This window comes from Ailuropoda melanoleuca, chromosome 14 (assembly GCF_002007445.2).
Source record: "Ailuropoda melanoleuca isolate Jingjing chromosome 14, ASM200744v2, whole genome shotgun sequence".
NCBI classification, from domain to species: Eukaryota; Metazoa; Chordata; class Mammalia; order Carnivora; family Ursidae; genus Ailuropoda; species Ailuropoda melanoleuca.
In genome coordinates, this window is record NC_048231.1 from 30346216 (window position 1) to 30366975 (window position 20760).

General features: G+C 39.5%; 2 protein-coding genes across 8 annotated transcripts in view; both read right to left on the reverse strand.

Annotated features, from left to right (window-relative positions):
- Nucleotides 1-8595, reverse strand: part of TRIP11 (thyroid hormone receptor interactor 11) — a 67319-nt gene extending 58724 nt beyond the window's left edge. Inside the window, exons 1-2 of one of the 3 annotated variants that reach the window (XR_004620067.1) lie at nucleotides 8001-8595; nucleotides 3742-3803 (exon numbers count right to left, since the gene is read on the reverse strand). Coding sequence is in view for 2 of the 3 variants with exons in the window: in XM_019809649.2 (XP_019665208.1) it covers nucleotides 3742-3803; nucleotides 8001-8139 (201 nt within the window). In the remaining variant the exon portion in view is untranslated. The remainder of the gene's footprint in view (nucleotides 1-3741; nucleotides 3804-8000) is intronic. The other 2 variants (XM_019809649.2, XM_034641972.1) reach the window with 2 other exon arrangements.
- A 6647-nt stretch (nucleotides 8596-15242) lies between these two features.
- ATXN3 (ataxin 3) overlaps nucleotides 15243-20760 on the reverse strand; it is a 35112-nt gene continuing 29594 nt past the window's right edge. For 2 of the 5 annotated variants that reach the window (XM_034642083.1, XM_019809647.2), the window contains exons 11-12: nucleotides 18717-18777; nucleotides 15243-15607 (exon numbers count right to left, since the gene is read on the reverse strand). In XM_034642083.1, coding sequence (XP_034497974.1) covers nucleotides 15496-15607; nucleotides 18717-18777 — 173 coding nt within the window. In that variant the 3' untranslated portion in view covers nucleotides 15243-15495. Of the gene's footprint in view, nucleotides 15608-15640; nucleotides 18778-19034; nucleotides 19871-20760 lie in introns of those variants that run through there. The other 3 variants (XM_034642084.1, XM_002928945.4, XR_004620101.1) reach the window with 2 other exon arrangements.

A 20760-nucleotide genomic window follows, 5' to 3' on the forward strand; every position in this document is an offset into this window, starting at 1 on the left:
AAGGTTGACAAAGTACATGAAGGACAGATTCTCTTCATGTGGCTGATCTATAACATCACTTGTCAGTGGCCACATTTTCTATTACATGGACTATGGAACCAGGAGGGCTTGTCTGATGTGATAGAAAAATGAATAAACACACATAAAGAACAGAGAAAGTAAAAATGAGAGACAAATCCCTGGTGGTCTGAAGTTCTGCTTGCATCCCCTTTCTAAAATCTGGTTACAATTTCTGCCCTTGAAATCCATGAGATTCTCATATCCTTAAATTATTCCATCCTGCTCAACCCCTATTATACCATCAAGGTCTCCTGGAACCAACTTACTGAATTTCTTTTCTGAGCAGTCCTAACTATCTGTAAGGACAGATACTTAAGACTTATTCTTAGACGTCCTCCAACAAACAGAGAAAAATTACCTATTTTTTAAATAAAATAAAACTTGGAGCGCCTGCCTAGCTCAGTTTGTGGAGCACACAACTCTTGATCTCGAAGTTGTGGGTTCGAGCCCCACGCTGGGAGTAAATATAAAATTAAAATTTTCAAAATAAATAATATAATAAAATAAAACTCATTCTATCTTGCAATTACCATAAAAGGACATTGAGCCCTTTATAAATCTAAGAATATTCACAAGATTATAATGACCTTGTTTTTTCTGTCTTTGAAACATTTTGATATTTCATCATCCTAAAAATTATTTTATCATTATTCACCGATTATTCTCAAGTAAGTATAAAAAAAGTCTTAATAAGAAAACAGAAGACTGACAGAATCACCCAGAAGAATGACCCAATAGTGAAATAACCAGTTTTCTGACTGCAGTGCCCAAAGTACTGTACCACCTTTTAAAAAGGAAAAAGCTAGAGACACCCACTTTGTAGTGTCTTTTTGGTTCTATTGGTTTTTGCTTTCACTGAACACATCTTAAAATTCAGAATTTTTGTTTCCACAAAGAAAAGAAAACCAACAGAGGAAAACATTTCACAATTATTAAGACAACTTAGAAGATAAAAGTGAAGAGACAGAAAACAGCATTCCAGAGTCTGATGGTTGGGGTGAGCTGGCTGTAGAGGAAAAATTCCAGCCAAGCCTTCAAATAACAATATCCTAGAGGAATTTGCTCAAACTCCAAAACTGATGAGTGAACAATATGTTTCTAAGAACAAAAAAAGAAATATGGTGTTCTCATCAAGTTAGTCATTCAACAGGGAAAGATTTTACCTCACAATATTTTGTGACAAGGATCTGAGCCATCCCACCTTGCTAAATGGCTACGTGACGGTATTCGTTCACTATAAATGATATTTGTACACCAACATTTACTTGATACAGTTCATACGTGGACAAATGCTGTAGGCAGGTGTGTATACAAAGGTGACTGGGAAGAAAAAGATGACATAGAGTGAAAAAAACTCAGTGGGCTGATCATTCTAACTGGTATTTATGTATCTAATTGGTATTTATAAATCTAATTGATATTTACAAATTGGCTTTGTAATTATGGAGCAAAGATGACAGTCATCATCTCTCCAACAAAATCATGAGCCATCAAAGTTTTCAAAAATATTGGTTTTAATGACACAAGAAGAACCAGAAATTATGATCAGCCGAAACCTATTAGAGATGTAACTGAAATCTGGAATCAGTATTTACAAAATAACATGCATTTCAGTTCATGCATAAGAGTTAAAAAGCAGTTAACTGCATTCAAAGAACATGTCTATTTTGAGTATATATGTTTTCAAAACCACAGATATATGGAATACAAATACAGACTTGCCATAAATAAGTTATTATAATTTCTAATAAAGTTTTTCATGATCACTTTATTCCTACTTTTATAAATTACTTACAAAATGATTTAATATAAAACATTAAAGAGTTCATTGGATCCAGATGGTAAATGTGATGAGACTTTTTCTTGCACAGAGGGTTAAACTGAAGAAACCTAATAACTCAGTCAGCTTCAAATATTAATGTCTGTAAGCAAATCTAATTTCCTCTGGAAAACATAATGCCCTCTGTCTATACTAAAACTTTCTAAATAGGGCTGCCTGGGTGGCTCAGTTGGTTAAGCATCTGACTCTTGGTTTTGGCTCAGGTCATGATCTCAGGGTCGAAGGATTGAGCTCTACAGCTCAGAGCCTGTTTGAGATTCTCTCTCCCTCTCCTTCTGCCCCTCCTCCTCCACTCTTGCTCTTTCTCTCTCTAAAATAGAGAAAATAGATAAATAAATAAAATCTAAGACCTTCTAAGTAGAATTTCGTATTTTTTAGTTTCCTGATGGCTTCAATCATAGCTTCACCTTATTCCCTTATTACATAGTCATGGAGGGGTGAGGGTATGAAGTGCTTTTGTGCTGACACACAGCAAGAATCAAAGTCACCTTAGAAAAGAAAGTCCTTGGGAAATCCAACAGTCTCTTTTCCTCTAGCATGTGAGTAGCTCAAGCTACTGTTAATAAGCATCAAATGAGGAAGGCAGCTTTTCATTGGGGGATGCATAATACCAAAAATATTTCTAAACACTAGAATCATGCTTGCCTTAATCCCATGAGAGATTAGAAGTGAGATCAATAGAGGGACAGAAGAGTGCTCTCTCCCTTCTCAAGCTCAATAGAGAGCAGACATTCATTAAGCAGGTTCACCCTATTTACTTTTTTCCCCCAAATGGACACTGGCGAATTTACCTAAATTAATGCCACTACACACATCTCTTCCATTTAATTTTTCTGGGTTGGCCTGCGCTAATTAATGAGTGCCTTCTCAAGGATTTCTTTAGGGATTAGTGGAAAAATTTTCTATCAAGCCACACAAAGAAGTTATTAAGTTCATCTGTCACTGAAATCAACTTATTAGGTAATTATACCTAACATCTCAACTGTCACCAAACTGCCATCTGGAATTGAGACAGAATACCACGACAGTCCCTCTTGAGAGGTCCCTCTACAGCCACCTTGGTAATCTGGGCCAGAGTTCAATAATGCTTGTCAGTAAATATTTTCTGATATTTTAAATTCCATTTTCTCTGTTTATGGGCTTAGCAGAGAGGAAAACATGCTTACCACAGTGTTTTAAAAATATCTCTTAATGAAATATTAAGTGTTTCCTCACTGTTCTTATCCAAAGGCTAAACAGTTGAGTGTCATTAGTACTCTAACAGATCCCATTTTAAATCATTTCATTTTCTTTATGGCTTTCCTTTGAACCCTTCCCAAGTTTTCCTCATCCCCATTAAGTACAATGTCCAGAGGTAGCCACCAAGAGGCACTGACTAACAATGGGGGAAAAATGGTAAAATTAGTCATACCTATAACTCTTAATTTCTTTGTGTACAAATATCACACTTTGTTAGCAGATTAAAAAGGTCTAGATTAAACAGAATTGTATTCTTCGTATTATACTTCGATAAGTGTGTCACTACAACTGAGCACACTGTCAGAACATGGTAATTCCTTGATAAATTGTTGCCACTAGTATTTCTACACTAGGCCATTTGCTGACTTCCAGCATATAAAGGTAGAGACGGGAATATTAAACAGCAAAGTGGAGTAACATGTAAATATATTCTTCATCTAAAAGATGATGATAACACTGAAAAGGAACTGGGATAAAGGGGAAGAGATAAAAGTGCTAAGCAGTGCAGTAAAAAGAGAGAAATGAAAAACAGTATAAGTTACTGTCATGCTTTCAAAAAAGAAAAAAATCTAAGTTCAGTAACAGTCTTTAATTTTCCTTACCTCTGATCTTAAGATTGTATGAATGGCTTCAATTTCCTTTCTTCTAGAATTAGGTAATTCTGCTACAAAAGAAACAGCATATACTGAATGTATGATCAATACCATGTGAATAAACAGGTATTTTAAAGTACATATATTTCACTGAGCTTTCAACAGAATGGTATGCTGATGTGAGAACAAACTCAGAAGACATATACCACTTGATTTTTATCACAATTTCCTATTGCCACATATGTGCTTCATCATCACGTAAGTCATTCTTTTTGCCTACCTTCTGTACCTAGGTAGGACATCTACATTTCCGCCTTGGACGTGTTCATTAAAATTTTATTGTGGAAAATTGAGTTGTACAAATTAAATCTCCCTCTGTGGGCTTAGTTTAATTTTAGATGAAACTTTTACAACTGGGGTTTAGGCCTTAATTTCTAACTTCTGCTCCCAATACTATCAAATAATAATGACCCCTAAATAAAGAATGAAAATGCACTAAAAGAACATTTACATCAAGTAACGTGGGCACTGTCTACTTAAAATGGGAATGAGCTCAGTCTGCTCTTGTACACTTTCATTTAGAAGGAGAGTCAGAAACGGAGCACCTGGCTGGCTCAGCCAGTGGAGTGTGCAACTCTTGATCTTGGGGTCGTGAGTTCAAGCCCTATGTTGGGTGCAGAGTTTACTTAAAAAAATAATAATAATTTTAAAAAATTTAAAAAAAACAAAAAACAGGGCCAGAAGTCGGCTCTGTCAAAATGGCACTGTTGATGCTACCAGAACATCATCATCGGGGCGCCTGGGTGGCTCAGCTGTTAAGCATCTACCTTCGGCTCAGGTCATGATCCCAGCGTTCTGGGATGGAGCCCCAAGTTGGGCTCCCTTCTCGGCGGGAAGCCTGCTTCTCCCTCTCACACTCCCCCTGCTTGTGTTCCCTCTCTCGCTGTCTCTCTCTGTTAAATAAACAAATAAAATCTTAAAAAAAAAAAAAAAGAACATCATCATCAGATAAGATTTTTTTCTAGGTGCTAGTACTTTTCATTAGTCACAGCATTTTAATACCAAAGAACTACTCTAAAGAAAAAAAAAAGAAAGAACTTCTCTGATTTACAGTTTAAATCAAAAGAAAATACAAGGGACATCCAATAAAGAATAGTGACAAACCCACTTTTCTTGTTTAGAAAATCACCAGGTGCGGTTGCTTCTGTGGTTGTTTATACATCTTGCTTGAAACTCTGACAGGATAGTCTAATTGCTACTCAGAAGAGAACAAATTATAATCTAGTCTGTTTAGGAGGGTCATTGTTAGAAGCAGAAATTGTTTCAAAGAGGGATAAAAATAGGTTTATGCAGCCCTCCTCTCTTACCTCCCTCCAAAAAAAAACCACCCTTGTCTTTTTAAGAATAACAGGGAGATGTTAAGCAGACCAAAAAATTCTTCCTTGCTGAGGGAAAACAAAAACAACAGCTACTCTTTATTAATGCTTACCTGCTAGGCATTTTATACTCATGATTTCATTTAATCCTTCCAACCCCATGATAGGTATGATTATATCTATTTAACAGATAAGGAAACTGCTTTATAGAGGTCAAGTATTTAAGAATTTCCCAAACACCCACAACCTATAATGCATGGAAGTGGGATTTCAACCCATGTCTAACTGAAAAGCCCAGTTCCTAACCCTGAATAAATAAGCACAGTTTTTGGTACAAGAGCAACTTTCTGATATTGCAAATATGGATAATCTTCAAGCTGTACCAAGAGTGCTATTTTGGAACTGGTATCTTGTTCACTGCCGGCACAGGATAGATGCTCAATAAATACTTGTTAAATGAATAAATGAACTGTACTCTGACCCTTTAAATGATTTACAAAATCAATAAATTAGGTGTTAAGCAAGTTCTATTTTAATAGAAAGGGAAATAATAAAAGCACTAAGCAACTTTGCAGATTTTTAATTCTCAGCAATTTTTTTTTCTTTTTTTTTTTACTGAGCATCTACTGCGTACCAAGGAAAGTGCCAAATACTGGTAACATAAGGATAAAACAAATATAGTCCCTACCCTGGGCATCAAGAAAAGACATAAATTATAACTCAACATGGTAAGTACTCTCAAGGAGAGACCCACAAGATCACATGCAATTAACTCAGCCTGCCATGGACTGAGAATGGTTTCGCCAAGTACCTGGCATGTGAGCAAGGTCATACAGGAAAAAAATGTTTTCCAAGCAAAGAAGGGTAGAGGAGGAGGTAAAAAAGGAAAGGCTTTCCATGAGAGGCTTGGAGTTGTGTAGGTACTTCACAAAGTTCCATGTGGCAAAAGCTGTGGGTGCAAGTGCAAACGTGTGTAAACATGCTTATGTATGGCAATTTAGAGAAGGGGCGGGAATAAGAGGTAAGACTAGAAAAGGGAGGTTGATCTCAGATAGGATAGGTTTCTGGTCTCCCAAAATTAAGAGGTTTGGATTTTATCCTGTAAGGAATAGAGCTAAAAGATTTTAAAGCACCTATGTTTTAGAAAACTGGCACAACACAGAAAATGGAAGTGGAGTACAGAGAAATGCGTGACAGGATGGGAAGGAGAAAGTGCATGGGGGAGAGAAGGGGAGTCTGAACTAAAGAAAACGGGTAAAAATGGAAAGGACGAATATTAAGAAACAATTCTGCACAGGATAAACAAGATTTGGTGACCAATTGGAAACAGGAAATGGAAAAGAAGGAGGCAAAACAAAGGTAACAAAGATTTCTAGTTTAGGAGACTGGGCAGATGATGAAACCATTAAGAATGAGATTACAGGAGTACATTTGGTAGGAAGAACAAAAGCACTCCACCTTAAGCCTATAGAACAGTCAGGTTGGGGGGGGATGCATATTTTCTAGGAATAGCCAACTGTTTTCCCCTAACTAGGATACAAGGAGAGACTACTCATTTCCCATGTCATCCAGCTCTCTTCTGTTCTAAATCTCAAGGTCACAACACCCTTTCCCCAACACAGGGAGGGAGAATCCCTTTCACTCTCATCCCCAACCTGTCCCACCTGATGCAACTCCCACCCAAGGTGTACTCCAAGCAGTAAAATGGATTTCAGCAGCTCTCCAACGCTTCTCCTTTCTAAAAAGACATAAATTCTAAAAATACTTTCTTTTTCTCAAAGTACCTTTCTCTACTTCAACCCAATAAAATGGAAGTTTCAATTATATCAGGCTAAAAAAATTAAACCAGAATGCTAATTAATTTATAAGAAATAAAATTATCCAAGGAAGTGCTCTCATTCAAAAGACCAGCATCACCTCTGTGGAGGCAGACTTCCATTGAAATTAAAGCACTCTCTAGATCTAAATACTACTTGTGGAAAGAAATATCAAGAAATCAAAATGTTAACATAACCATCGATTACTATGTAACTCTGGGTCACTGTCCATTAGTAAAACAAAACAAGGACTTCAAAAATGAGTGAAAGTTGCTAAGGTTTGGTAGCATATCTTCCTTGTTTTACTGTCGAAAAATGGGTGGAATGGGCAATTAGGCACAAAAATACATTTCAGGGGCGCCTGGGTGGCACAGCGGTTAAGCGTCTGCCTTCGGCTCAGGGCGTGATCCCGGCATTATGGGATCGAGCCCCACATCAGGCTCTTCCGCTATGAGCCTGCTTCTTCCTCTCCCATTCCCCCTGCTTGTGTTCCCTCTCTCGCTGGCTGTCTCTATCTCTGTCAAATAAATAAAATCTTTTTTAAAAAATACATTTCAGCTGGAACGTTGTAACATGTCACCAGAATAAGCAAAAATATAACTAATAGGAAAAACTTATAGCCATGTTTAACAATATATTCAAGTCAGGACTTAAGATTCCCTAAATATTGTAATGAGTTGCTTCAATTGTTACAGAACTCGAAGGAAAAAAGCGACTATGTGTCTCGTACAGATACTTTTTAATTGTCTCTAGAAAGGAAAAGGATCAAAATCAGATCCGCCCCCAAGTTAAAGGCAAAGTAAGCGGTGGGCGTGGAAGAACCAAACAAAAATAAACTACTCGATGGAGGAGCAGTTTCACTCTGCTCTGAGATACCCACAGTATTCAATGGGAGAAGAACCAGAACTGTTCCCCGGACCCCAGTGTCTTTCATCAGAGAAAATCTGTTAAGAAGAGGCAAAAGAAGTGTAAAGGAAAAAGGGAGGAGCGACACTCCCGACGGATGGAAGTGGGAAACAAACGGGCGCTCCCAGGGTCCCAGAGAAGCCCTCCCTCCCATCGCTCCAGCTGTTACCTTCTACTTCCTCCGTGCCCTCCATCAGCATATCCTTTGTAAAGTTTGAAATCTGGTCAGTGAGGGAAGCCAGGCTGCCTCCGACTTGACCCAGCGACTGGCCCAAGCCGGAGCCGAGGCCCCCAAGCCAGGACGACATCGCTGCGGTTTAGAGAACGACCTGGTCCGCTCCGAGAAAAGCGTCCAGCGTCGTCGGACGATCCCGCCAAACGTCCTCGAACCACCGCCTTCACGGGGCCAGTCCAAATCAAAACACTGAGGATTCGATAACACAACGAGGGGTTCCTAGGCAACGCCGGCTTCGGGGGGCTCCCACCAACCGCAGGACTCTGCCTAGAAACGCAGAGGCCTGACCTGGGACGTTACCAGGGGCCCGCCTCCAGTGCCACTGTCAACCCCGCGAGGCCTCTGCTCATTCCCACGACTTCCCAACGTCCGGGTTGGGCCACTTCTTCCTCTGCTTTAGTGACTTTCCTCAGTTCCGAGGGCAACTACTGCCAACTCGACGCCGGCCGCCATGACACCCACTCTGAACACGGCAACGGATCATAGAGAGGCGCCGCGCTGGCGTAGAAGGGCTCTGCGGAGCTGCCGGACGTGTCCTTGGCGCAAGGGAGCGTGGGATCGCGGAGGACCGGGAGCGGCCGGCTGGGGCCGCATACCTCTGGCGCTCAGGGCAAGGTCAGCCTCCACGTAGCGCGCCGGCTTTGGCCGCTGGGGGAGTGGTCTCAAGAGCCAAGAGTGACGCGGCGGTATCCTCCCGTTGCACCTGCGCTTCAGGCAGAGCCGTTCGTCAGTGGGTGCCTTTGGAAGCCGGCGTTGCCCGGGAAGCCCCTGAACCCTCACGGTGTCGGTGAAAACTGAGTGTTTAATTCTGACTACACGAAGGCAGCGGTGCGAGGGCACTTGGCGGGGTCTCTGCACTGCGTAGCAAGCGGTTTTACTTACCACGCTTACTGTGTTGATTCTGCAACAGTTACTCTGTGCCCGACACGATGATAGGAGCTCAGGATACACAGATAGAAAGGACGGGCTGCAAACTCGTGTCCAGGCAGGAAGCACACGCTGTTACTTTCTATAGCAGACATTTTCCCTGGTAGCTTTACAACTCATAGTTGAAACCCTGCCTTCTTTAATATACCAAGAGCTTTGTTCATGAAGCCTATATAACCTATGAAGTTAAAATACAGATCACCTTTAAAAAAACAAAACTCATTAAAGGACAGCAGGACGACTTAATATGAAGAAATGCTGTTTTAACAGAAACTCTCCTATGGTGGTGGTGGCCTTAACTGTGCAAGCGCCCACCCCTCTCACAGTCCTGTTACACGAGTGGGTGCACGCAGCAGTGTGTCTTGCCTTCCTTAATTTACTCCCCAGAAAAAGAAAGTTCACGTGACTTACAAATACTTGCTGCAATGGGACGGGGGACGCACCTTACCTGGCCAGAGAGACTACCACTTTTTTTTTTTTTTTATGATATGTTAGTCACCATAAAGTACATCATTAGCTTTTGATGTAGTGTTCCATGATTCATTGTTTGTGTATAACACCCAGTGCTCCATGCAATACTTTTTTTGCTTTAAAAAAAAAGTAAGTATGCAGTCCTTTTAAGCATAGCACTAAGTATACTGGCATTTTTCTCTTTGATTTTATTTACAGTTGGGGTGAGCAAGGTTACATTATTTATGACTCGAACATTGGGAATGCCTCCACTATTTAGAATCTGATGGCACAAGACAACAGTAGTTCTTTCTGGAATCTGAATGCTTTTAAAAGAAAATTGTGTCCCATTCTGGAAGTGTTTATTAATTATTTTATTTGTAGGACATCAATGCCTAAGGGTTAGATGTGCGGACTCCAGGGCCTCACTGCCTGGAGCTGTTACTTATTAGCTGTATGACCCTGGGTGGTTGCTTAACCTCTCTGTGCATCAGTTTCTCTTTTGTAAAATGGAAAATGATAATAATGTCTACTGGGTGGGGTCATTAGGAGGATTAAATAGGGTAGTATTTTTAAGTGCTTGGAAGAGTGCTTGGCACCTGGTGAGTTCTATTTAAATGTTTGAAAAGTTTCAAAAATGTGGCATACAGTTGACCTGCAAGTTGGTGTGTTTACCGTTATTCTGGGCACTGGGAGTACAGCAGGAGAAAAAAACATGTGGTCCCTGATCTCACGGAGCTTCCATTCTACTGGGAAGGGACAGATAATTAATAAAATGTAATAAATATAGCCAAGTAGTGATGACTGATTGGAGAAAAAAAAAAACAGGATAAGGATCATATGGAAAAGATAGGCGAGAGGGCAGAGGGCACTTGTAATGTTATTGAAGGTAGTCAGGGAAGGCCTCACTGATAAGGTGATACTTGAAAAGATACTTGAAGGAATTAAGAGAATGAGATACGTCAGGGCGCCTGGCTGGCTCAGTCGGTAGAGCATACACCTCTTGATCTCAGGGTTGTGAGTTTAAGCTCCACGGTGGGCCAAGGGCTTATGTAGGGAAAGGAAAAAAAAGTGAGATATGTGGATATATATGGAAAAGAGCAGTACAGGCAGAAAGAAACAGCTAATGCAAAGGTCCTGAGGCAGGAGGGTCCTTGGCAGGTTAGAGGATTAGCAAAAAGGCAAGGACGGTTGGAGCAGAATGGGGTGGGGAAGGGTGGTTAAGTGATAAGAACCAAGAAGTAAGAGTGGGAGGGCACAGATCACATAGGGCCTGGAAGGCCATATTGTAAGGACTGTGGCTTTTACTGAGTAGGATGGGGCACTATTAGCAGAGTGGGAAACTGCTTTCAGCAGAGGAGTCAGATGAACTTGGGACCTAACTGGGTTTCTGGACCACAGTGAAAAGTTTAACTAATGTGAATCTAGCTTTTATTGCCTACAGCTGTAAATTCTCCGGAAGCAATCCTATAAATTCATGTCGTGCCATAAAGATACTGCAATTAATGAAGAAAACAAACACAATTACATGCCTTTGCATCATTTTTTGAGTAATTAACATAAAAAGCTATGTAATTAACATAAAAAGTCCTGAAAGTTCTTTATGGGGCATTTTTCCCCCTGTGGGTAGAACTATAGCCCAAGAGACTTAAAGAATGATTCTGATAAATAATATGATGTTTGGGATGTGCTTCAAAATAATGGGAGCAGAGTAGATGAAACAAGAATCGCCAGGAATTGATCATTGTTGAAGCTGGGAACACAGAGTTTCGTTATACTAGCCTTTTACTTTTGCATGTATTTGAAATTTTTTATAATAGAAAGTTAAGACATCCAAGTTTGATGAAGTTTGGACTGAAAATATCTTCTTCCTTTCCTGCCAAATATCCCTATAGCTAACATGGATATTCGTTTATCACACAATGAGTAGCAAAACCACCCCTGCACAATCATCACATCAGACAGAGCATGTGAATCTGAATGGCTCCAGGTGAAGGGGTCTAGGCTGCCTAGCTGAAATCCTTAACCTAGGATTTTATTTTTTTAAGATTTTATTTATTTGACAGAGAGAGACACAGCAAGAGAGGGAACACAAGCAGGGGGAGTGGGAGAGGGAGAAGCAGGCTCCCCACTGAGCAGGGAGCCCGATGAAGGGCTTGATTCCAGCACCCTGGAATCATGACCTGAGCCAAAGGCAGAAGCTTAACGACTGAGCCACCCAGGTGCCCCTGGGATTTTTTTTTTTTTTAAGAGAGAGCGAGCGCACTACAGGGGGAGGGGAGGGGGGACAGAGGCAGAGAGAGAGAGAGAGAATCTTAAGCAAGCTCCATGCCCATCACAGAGCCCAATGCGGAGCTGTCTCGTGACCCTGAAATCATGACCTGGGCTGAAACCAAGAGTCGGACGCTTAAATAATTGAGCCACCCAGGTGCCCCGTGAACCTAGGATTTTTGAAACTTCAATAGCTAGAAACAAAAAAAAGCAAACAAAAACATTATCAGCTGGAACCTGGTTTCTGTTTCTCAAGTGGTGGGATCATCAATACATCTCCAGAAAAAAACAGTTCCTTTCTTGTGAGAAAACTATCTGAAAGGGTTTACTTATGTGAGTGTAAGGCAAAAAACCCATTTTATTTTATTTTAAAGATTTTATTTATTTATTTGTCAGAGGGAGAGAGGGAGAGCGAGCATGAGCAGGCGGAGTGGCAGGCGGAAGGAGAAGCAGGCTCCCCACTGAGCAAGGAGCCTGATGTGGGACTGGATCCCAGGACGCTGGGATTATGACCTGAGCCGAAGGCAAATGTTTAACTGACTGAGCCATCTAGGTGTCCCAAAAAACCCATTTTAAAAGACTTTTTTTTTTTTTTTTAATGATTTCATTTATTTGTCAGAGAGCAAGAGCACAAGCAGGGGGGATAGCAGAGAGAGAGAGGGAGAAGCAGGCTCTCCACTGAGCAGGGAGCCCAATGCTGGGCTTGATCCCAGGACCCTGGGATCATGACCTGAAACGAAATCAGACGCTTAACTAAGACACCCAGGTGCCCCTGGAAACACTTTTTAAAAAATCATTTTCACAGGAATTCTTATCTCGGAGTCTCCCTCTAGGATGCCGAAGCTAAGACTCATGACCACCCAGATAAAAGCCATCTTATAGCTGGGAGTGGCTACGTGATTCAGTTCCGGCCCATCCTCCATGTAATCATGGGCCCCACAGCAGCTTTCTTAAAGCAAGAATACAGAATGCAGATTCTTTTAAAGATTTTTTTAAAATTTACGTATTTGAGAGAGACACAGAGATATCGACAGAGAGCATGAGCTGGGGAGGAGAGGGAGAAGCAGACTCCCCGTTGAGCAGGGAGCTGGACATGGGACTTGATCCCAGGACCCTGAGATCAGGACCTGAGCCAAAAGCAGACACTTAACCGACTGAACCACCCAGTCACCCCCAGAAAGCAGGTTCTTAAAAAAAAAATTCTTTACACTGTGTGATGCCTGATCAGCTCTGAATTCCCTAAGAGAGAAAAAACTTAAAGCTTACAAAGTCACTGTTACAGTAAGTTTTTCTATGACAACCAAATCTGAAGGCTAAAGTCCAAGTGAAGAGCTATGATATTATCGCTCATGCTTACTGCAGTACGATGCTGTCCTGGACAAGAAGGGGCAGAGAGAGACAGACGGAGTATAACTGGGAGATATCTGGATATTCATCCCTACGGTTGATAATGTGGATTAACAACCAAAATATGATGCTAAGATTTCAAAACGGAACTATAATTGTCTGATAGTGATGAAAACAATTGCATGGGTATAAGAGGAAGAAAAACAAAATGCACAAGTGGGGAGTGGGAGCCTTGCCTGATCTGAGGTATGTTAAGCAGTGTCTTTAATGCTAAAAATACAGCCAGTTTTTTGGGTTGCTTAAGGTAAGCACTGGCATGCTGTTTAGTAGCTGTAATTAATCTATCTTTTAAAAGATTATTTTTCCGGGGGTGCCTGGGTGGTTCAGTCAGTTAAGTGTCTGAGTCTTGATTTCGGCTCAGGTCATGATCTCAAGGTCGTGGGATTGAGCCCCGAGTCAGGCTCCAAGCTCAGCCGGGAGTCTGCTTGAGATTCAATCTCTCCCTCTCCTTCTGCTCCTCCCCCTGCTTACCATCACACACACTCACATGCACGCACGCTCTCCCACTCCCTCTCTCAAATAAATAAATCCTTTAAAAAAAGATTTTTAAAAAGAAGTCTTGGGAATTTTCTAGGAAGAAGTGGGGGAATATTTTAGAAAATGGAAGCAGATGGCTTGGTATAATGGCAAAAAGATACAATACAAACTTATCTGTATCTGTAAAAGCTTGCCTAAATTGCCTACATCTAACTCCCATCTTTCTTCACTACCTGCTAGCCTCTTCAGCCTTCTCTCTGTTCCTCTGACACAAGCGGCCACCCCTCACCTCAGAGCTGCCATGCTTGCTGTTTCCTCAGGCAGGCATCACGCCCTTCACCTTTGCATGGCTGCTAATGATTTTTCAGGTGTCCAAGTGTCACCTCTGCAGAGGCCTTTCTTTCTTTTTTCTTTCTTCCTTTTTTTGAAGATTTTATTTGACAGAGAGAGACACAGCAAGACAGAGAACACAAGCAGGGAGAGTGGAAGAGGGAGAAGCAGGCTTCCCACGGAGTGGGGAGCCCGATGCAGGGCTCCATCCCAGGACCCTGGGATCATGACCTGAGCCGAAGGCAGACGCTTAATGGCTGAGCCACCCAGGTGCCTGTGCAGAGGCCTTTTTTGAAATCAGGACAGTGGTTCTCCCTCTCGATCACACTCCATTACATCACCCTGCTTGTCTTCGTATTTCACAGAACAAGCACAGTTCTTTACATATTATGAAGTTACGTTCATTCAAGATTTCCTCTGCGTAACAGCTAGCCAGAATGCAAGGACTATGAGAGCACAGTATCTCATTCATGACTCTGTTTCCAAGGACCCAGAACCATGCCAGGCACATGGGAGTGCTCAAATGTTTTGTTGAATGAGTGAATGACTACCACAGGAACTGTTTCTCTCTAGCAGCCTGAGACAGAGGGTGGCTGTGGTTCCGACATAGAACTGAACAATGGTGGGGGAGAACAGGTCACAACAAAGGGTGGTAGTCCAGTTGAAAGAATCCTCCCAGCAGGGGATGGCCAAAAAACTTCAGGGGCAGGGATATCAAAAGAGCGATGGAAAGGGGGTTAGGGAGAACCTGGGGGTGGGAAGGAGCCCGGCTTCTTTGAAGACCCGAAAGGAGGCCTGCTAGGACCACAGTGCACAAAGGGGAAACGTCAAGAGAAGAGGTCAGCCTGACCCAAAATACTTAAAAAATGAACTTTCGAGCATTTGGTGACACAGATACAAAATAAAGCGTCCTCAAACATGCAAATCTTCAGGATAAAAAAAACCTTCAAATTCCCTTTTAGAAATGATAAAGTTTTTAGCTAACATATAAAATGGGCCTTTGAATCAACTTATATTTCATGGGGCCCACAAGTAGGTGTTGATGAGATCAGAGCCATTTGGTGGCATCCAAATTCAATGAAATGGTCCTTCTAAGCATTAAGCTATGAGGTTTTGCTAAAAATATTCATGTAATCAATTTGAATATATATTTCAATATTTGTGCCCAACCCTAATTAAGGATAAAATGGATATACAACCCTCATTATGATTTGAGGATTCTAGAATCCTCGATCAGTCCAAGCAGATTCCAATCACTACAGTTGGATTCTGGTGTCCAGAGTTGGATGAGGAAGAAACAGCACTCTTAAAAATTGTTACCAACATGCTTTGTTTGGCTCTCAGGGTTAAAAAAAACAATGGAGCAACCATTTAAAAATCAGATTTCTAGTAAAAATTTGGACTTAGCGTCACTTAGAAAAGATGAAAGGTTCCAGTAATAATGGGCCCTTGGGCAGCAGAGAGCTGGAATGGAGCATCAGTGCCCCCGCCCATTTTATTCACCACACGCAGACCAGAAAACAGCCTCTCAAACTTGCATCTGCATGTGAATTCTCTGGGGGTCTGGTTAAAAACGCAGGTCCTGAGCCAGTAGGTGTGGCCTGAAGCTCCGCATTTCTGAAAAGCTCTCAGGTGGCGCAGAGGCTGCTAGTCTTCCCACCATCCTTTGCGTAGCAAGGCTAGGAATTAACCGTCAATACAAATAAAACAAATTAAAAAAGCAAACATTATCTTTATTTAATAATCTTTGATATTTAAAATACAACTCATCGAACATCCACATTAACAATAGAATCCTCAGTGTTCAACAGTGCTTTGGAAGCCCGGCTTTTCTAAGGACCAGACAGGAAGGCCTGTGTGTAGTTGCCGCAACAGAACACAGAGGGCTGCGGAGTTGGGTCCTGAGCAAATGGCACTGCCACAGTGCACTGGTGTCATGGCCAAAAGACAATGCTTTTTCAGGTGTTTTTTGTACTTGAATTTCAAATAGTTTATACAGAACAGTAATTTTTACAAAGTTATTTCTAGTAGTCCAGTGTTGTAGAAATTAGATAATCTTTCACATTTAAGTGTACGTTTTTCTCTTTTAAAAAAAAATTTAAAAAGTTCCTGGAGACATTCACCCTATTTAAACTATGCAAGAAACAGGTGAAGTGCTTCCTAAATGAATCAGGAATTTTCACATATATTTCACTATTGCTTGCCATTCCTTGTCTATGAATCCATAGTCTTAAAATATTTACTGAGACACTACTGTTAATTAAACATGCCAATTCCTGTAAATTTAGAATTATGTTACCAGCATTAATTCTTAAAATGCCAGAACATTTTGGAAAAAAAATACAAAGATTTTCTTCAAATTTAAAAAAAATCAAAATTCAAGAATTAACCAACCATGTCAATAATCTTTTCATTCATGAAAGTAAAATGGAACAAAATATTTTTGCCAATGTAAGACTTTAAAAAATACAAGCCAGTTCATCTCTTTAGCAAAAGATGCTGGTTCATAAAGGGACCAGGAATAAAGGAAAGTTTTTCTTTTGAAAATATGAAAAATTATTGACACTGCTGAAATGATTAGTTGATCCAATCTGGTTTTTCTTAATTAAGATCACATATTTAATATCTCCATACTTGTTAGGGCCCAGATACAACAAACTGCTTTAGAGTAGTGGTCATTGGGCTCTCTAGTTGCAGATAAAATTTTTAATAGGAAGTCATCAATATTAATTATTGAGTCCTCTTGAGAATTTAAAAACATCAAGATTTATTTCAAATGGAGATATTTTAATTTCTATCACTATATTTTGCTTATGTATTGACTCAATCTTCTTTAAATCTGCATGGGTCCAATAGGCCAATTTTAAGACATTTAATAAATCTTGGCACAAGCATGATACTATTTAAAAAGAGTATCAAACATGCAGACATTAAAAATGTGATTTAGGCTCTGACAGGAATAAAATTACTTTATTCAACTTAATATTAAATGAAAAGACACAGACTATTGGTAGTTTTACCTATAATGACCTTCAACCAGTGTTGAACTTTTTTCCTTATCAACTTTGGCATGAATAAAGTCTTAATTAAGAAAAATCAAGTTTTAAAGAAAAACAAGCACCTCCTTAAATATTCTGTGAATTGTAAATTATTTGACTAAGATCTTAAAAGTTAAAATATAGTTTACCTGCAGCAATCTTTTCAATTTATATTACTGAAATATTTGTATGTGAATTACTGTAAAAAATGTTTTTTGATGGTTTTAGAACAGAGGTTAACTACTGTTATTTTTTTAACTACTGTGAATTTTTAAAACATAAATAACTACTTATATCCATGACATCTCAAAATATGAAAGTGGTGTTTCCAAAACTTGTTTAAACACTAGCATCACCACTGTACGTATTTTATCCTGGTAATACAATTTATACATTAGAAAAATGATACCAATAGTTTAAATATTAAACATTAATAAGGTGTTCCCAATTGGTAAAACAGAATGGAAATCTTTATATAGAGTTCTTAGCAGGACAGTTATTGTGAATGTCATTGTTTCTGACTTTCTTGCAGGTTGTTTACTGTAAATAAGTTTCTGATGTGTGAACTATACCTTTGTATAACTAAGTTCTCTGATACTGTATTATGAGCATTGGCATTTCTTCATACTGGCCAATGAATTAAGGAATGGAATCTAAATTAAGTTTAAGCCAATCCAAACAAGTTGGCAGTTCCCTAGTCATTCTGGATCTGCCTGCCAAATGCAACATTCGTAAGAAACTAAATAAACACATTCAAATGTATCCAGTGTGTGCTTAGCTCTGCTGTTAAAAAAAAAAAAAAAATCCCTAAACGAAGGTCAACATGCCATATTTCCTTAAGTGCTTTAATAAAGGCGTGTAATCTAAGAACTTTATAAGCTCTAAGGTTAAAACTTTCAAATGCATATTTCTTTTCTCATTTTTATATTAGGTAACTCATCCATTCAAGTGTATGAAAAGTTCAACCTAATTTTTCAATGGGACAAGGTAAAAGCTAATATCCATGGAAAATAGGACAAATATACTAGGGATAACTACAGAAATGCTCAATCTTAAAATATTTTGGTTTACAAATCTTGAGGGAGAAGTACTAAACTCCAATGTCCCTTGCAATTCTAAAGTCTTATAACTTCTGAAACATTTTCAATTCTCAAAAGAAAACTTTAGATTTTAAAGTAAAATGGTCTACTTTTGCAAGGGAAATTTCAGAAAACTTTATTTGGCACAAAATAATGACTAAAAAAGTCTGTCTCTATCCAAAAAAAAAATCTATTTCATAATCATAAAAGGCATTTCTTCATCTCTTTTCAACTCGGCAATAAATCCTAGGTCAAAAAAATTTCCCTGATAAAATGTATACAGCCATATTTTAATTTTCTATGTTGTTGGCTGAAATTTCCTAACTTTTAGCTTATGAACAATTCAACATTCCAAAGGGCTTCAAAGGGGGTGAAGAATGAGGGACTGGGGACAGAATCCGAAATGTCTATTTCAGAGAGATATAGCTAATTTTCACCAAAATCAAACCACTGTATTGACCTAGCAAGAAACTCTCTGTGCATTCCAATCAAAGAATGTTTATCAAAACTAAAGGCTTTCTTATTTACAGACCCATTAAGTACTGTGTGACTTCTGTAACTCTTAAGCTACTTAAACATGATGTGTCAAATCACAGTATAAATGTAAAGGTACTTTTGTTAGTAGATTATTTTCATGTTCCAGATCATCATCTCTGGCAAGTGATACCTACTACAAAATATGCAGCAGAAGCAGACATCGACGTTCTGTGACTCCACCGTAAAGAGAGAGCTCTGGTCACAAGAGAGAATAAAATGAAGCTGTCGTTAAATCGAAAGCCAAATTTTGTCTCCCATACATTCATGGTGGGTATTATTTGTTAAGTCTGACACAGAAGGAAACTTGCTTGCATACTGTGCTTCTCCTATTTTTCTCAACTGGAGAAAAGGAAATATCAAGGTGCAGGAGAAAAGGTCACAGCAGAGCTGTGACGGTCTAACATAATTGAGAAGACATTCATAAAACATCTGGAAAAGGATGTGTTCACACATTTTAAAAAATTCTCATTTATTCTCAAATACTTGTGCAGAGTTGATTTCAGAGTTTCGGAATGCACCAGAATCATAAACTAATGATCCCATCTTAGAGGGCTTAAAAAGCGAAACCTCAAGAAAGATTATCATCTTTAAAAAGAGCTATAGAAAAGTAAGGAAGACCAAGTAGCAAAGAAATTGTGATCAGAGAAATAACATGAGAAAACATCCAAGGGCACACTACATAATTGGAGGGAAGGCAGCGAACCCTTCTGGAACCGTTACTACTATCAACACAGAAAAGAGACACTGTCCTAAAAGGTTAACTTGGTTAATGAGAAAGAAAAGCAACTATGAGATGACAGAAAGTGAGTCAAACGACCTGAACGGAAAGGATGAGAAGAACAGGTATGGAAAAAGTTCTGTGGCAAGAGCTAATTAGTTGGTCTGCAAAAAGATCCAAGAAAAATGCCCTAATTTTAGACATGTTAGATATTGCACACTCAAAAAGAAAAAGGAACTTTTAGAAAACTATTTTAAATTTCTTTAATTGCTAAGTGCCTCTTTGGCTAGTGTTTGGAGGATCATTATTTAGTCCTACTACTGACGCATTTTTCCACTTTCTCATCTTTTTGTTGCAAATCTCCTCTGTTGAACATTGTTTCTTTGACACATTACTAAAATGGACCCTCTATGCTGTCACCACACAGAATAATAATGTTGGAAAGTACGAATATCTAAATGATTTGTAAAAGGTATTATTTTTTCCCTTCTGTTTTGAAATTATTTCTAACGGTTGCTAAAGACATGGTCACGGCTGCCTGAAGCATGTCTTCTTCACTCATAGCATCTCCTGTGGGAAAGAAAACAAGCATCTCTCTTAGCCATTTCTGGAAAATCCTCAAAGTCATCAAAAGGTAAGCTCTTAGAAAATGTATGTTTGACTACTACAGCTTTTTTTTTTGATTTTTAATGCTTACATAAAGTAACATGCACCCCTCTACAGTTTTATAAATTTTGACAAATACATAGAGCTGTGTAACTACCATCACCACCCAGATATGGAACTGCTCCACTGCCCCCCCCCCAAATTTGCACATGCTGCCCCTTTATGGTCAATCCCCATAATACATTTATTCTATATTTCAAAACAAATGCATTATGCCAAGTGAAAGAAGATTTAACTTAGTTCTGTATATATACATGTTACTTAAATTTTGTTTTGAGTAATTTATTTAGAGGAAGTTGCAAAGATAGTTCAGAGGGGTCCTGTGTACACTTCAGCTCAATTTCACCCAATAGTTAAATCCTAGGTAGCTTACCCCAAAACTTGAATATTGACATTGGTACAAAGTTGTATGTAGGTCTATGCTACTTCGTCACACGTGTAGATTCATGTAACCACCGGCACCACAATCAGGATGGAGAACTGTTCAAGTACCAAAAGATCTCTTTCCTGCTGTCCCTTTTGATTCACACCCACCTGTCTGCACCCACCTTCCCTCACTGCAGGCAGCCACAAATTTGTTTTCCATCTCTACAAATTTGTCATTTTTATTTTAATTTTTAAAAAGATTTTATTAATATATTTGACAGAGAGAGAAAGAGGGAGAGCACAAAGAGGGGGAGACGCAGAGGGAGGAGACTGCCCAATGAGCAGAGAGCCCAATGTGGGGCTCGATCCCAGGACCCTGGGATCATGACCTGAGCTGAAGGCAGACACTTAACCAACTGAGCCACCCA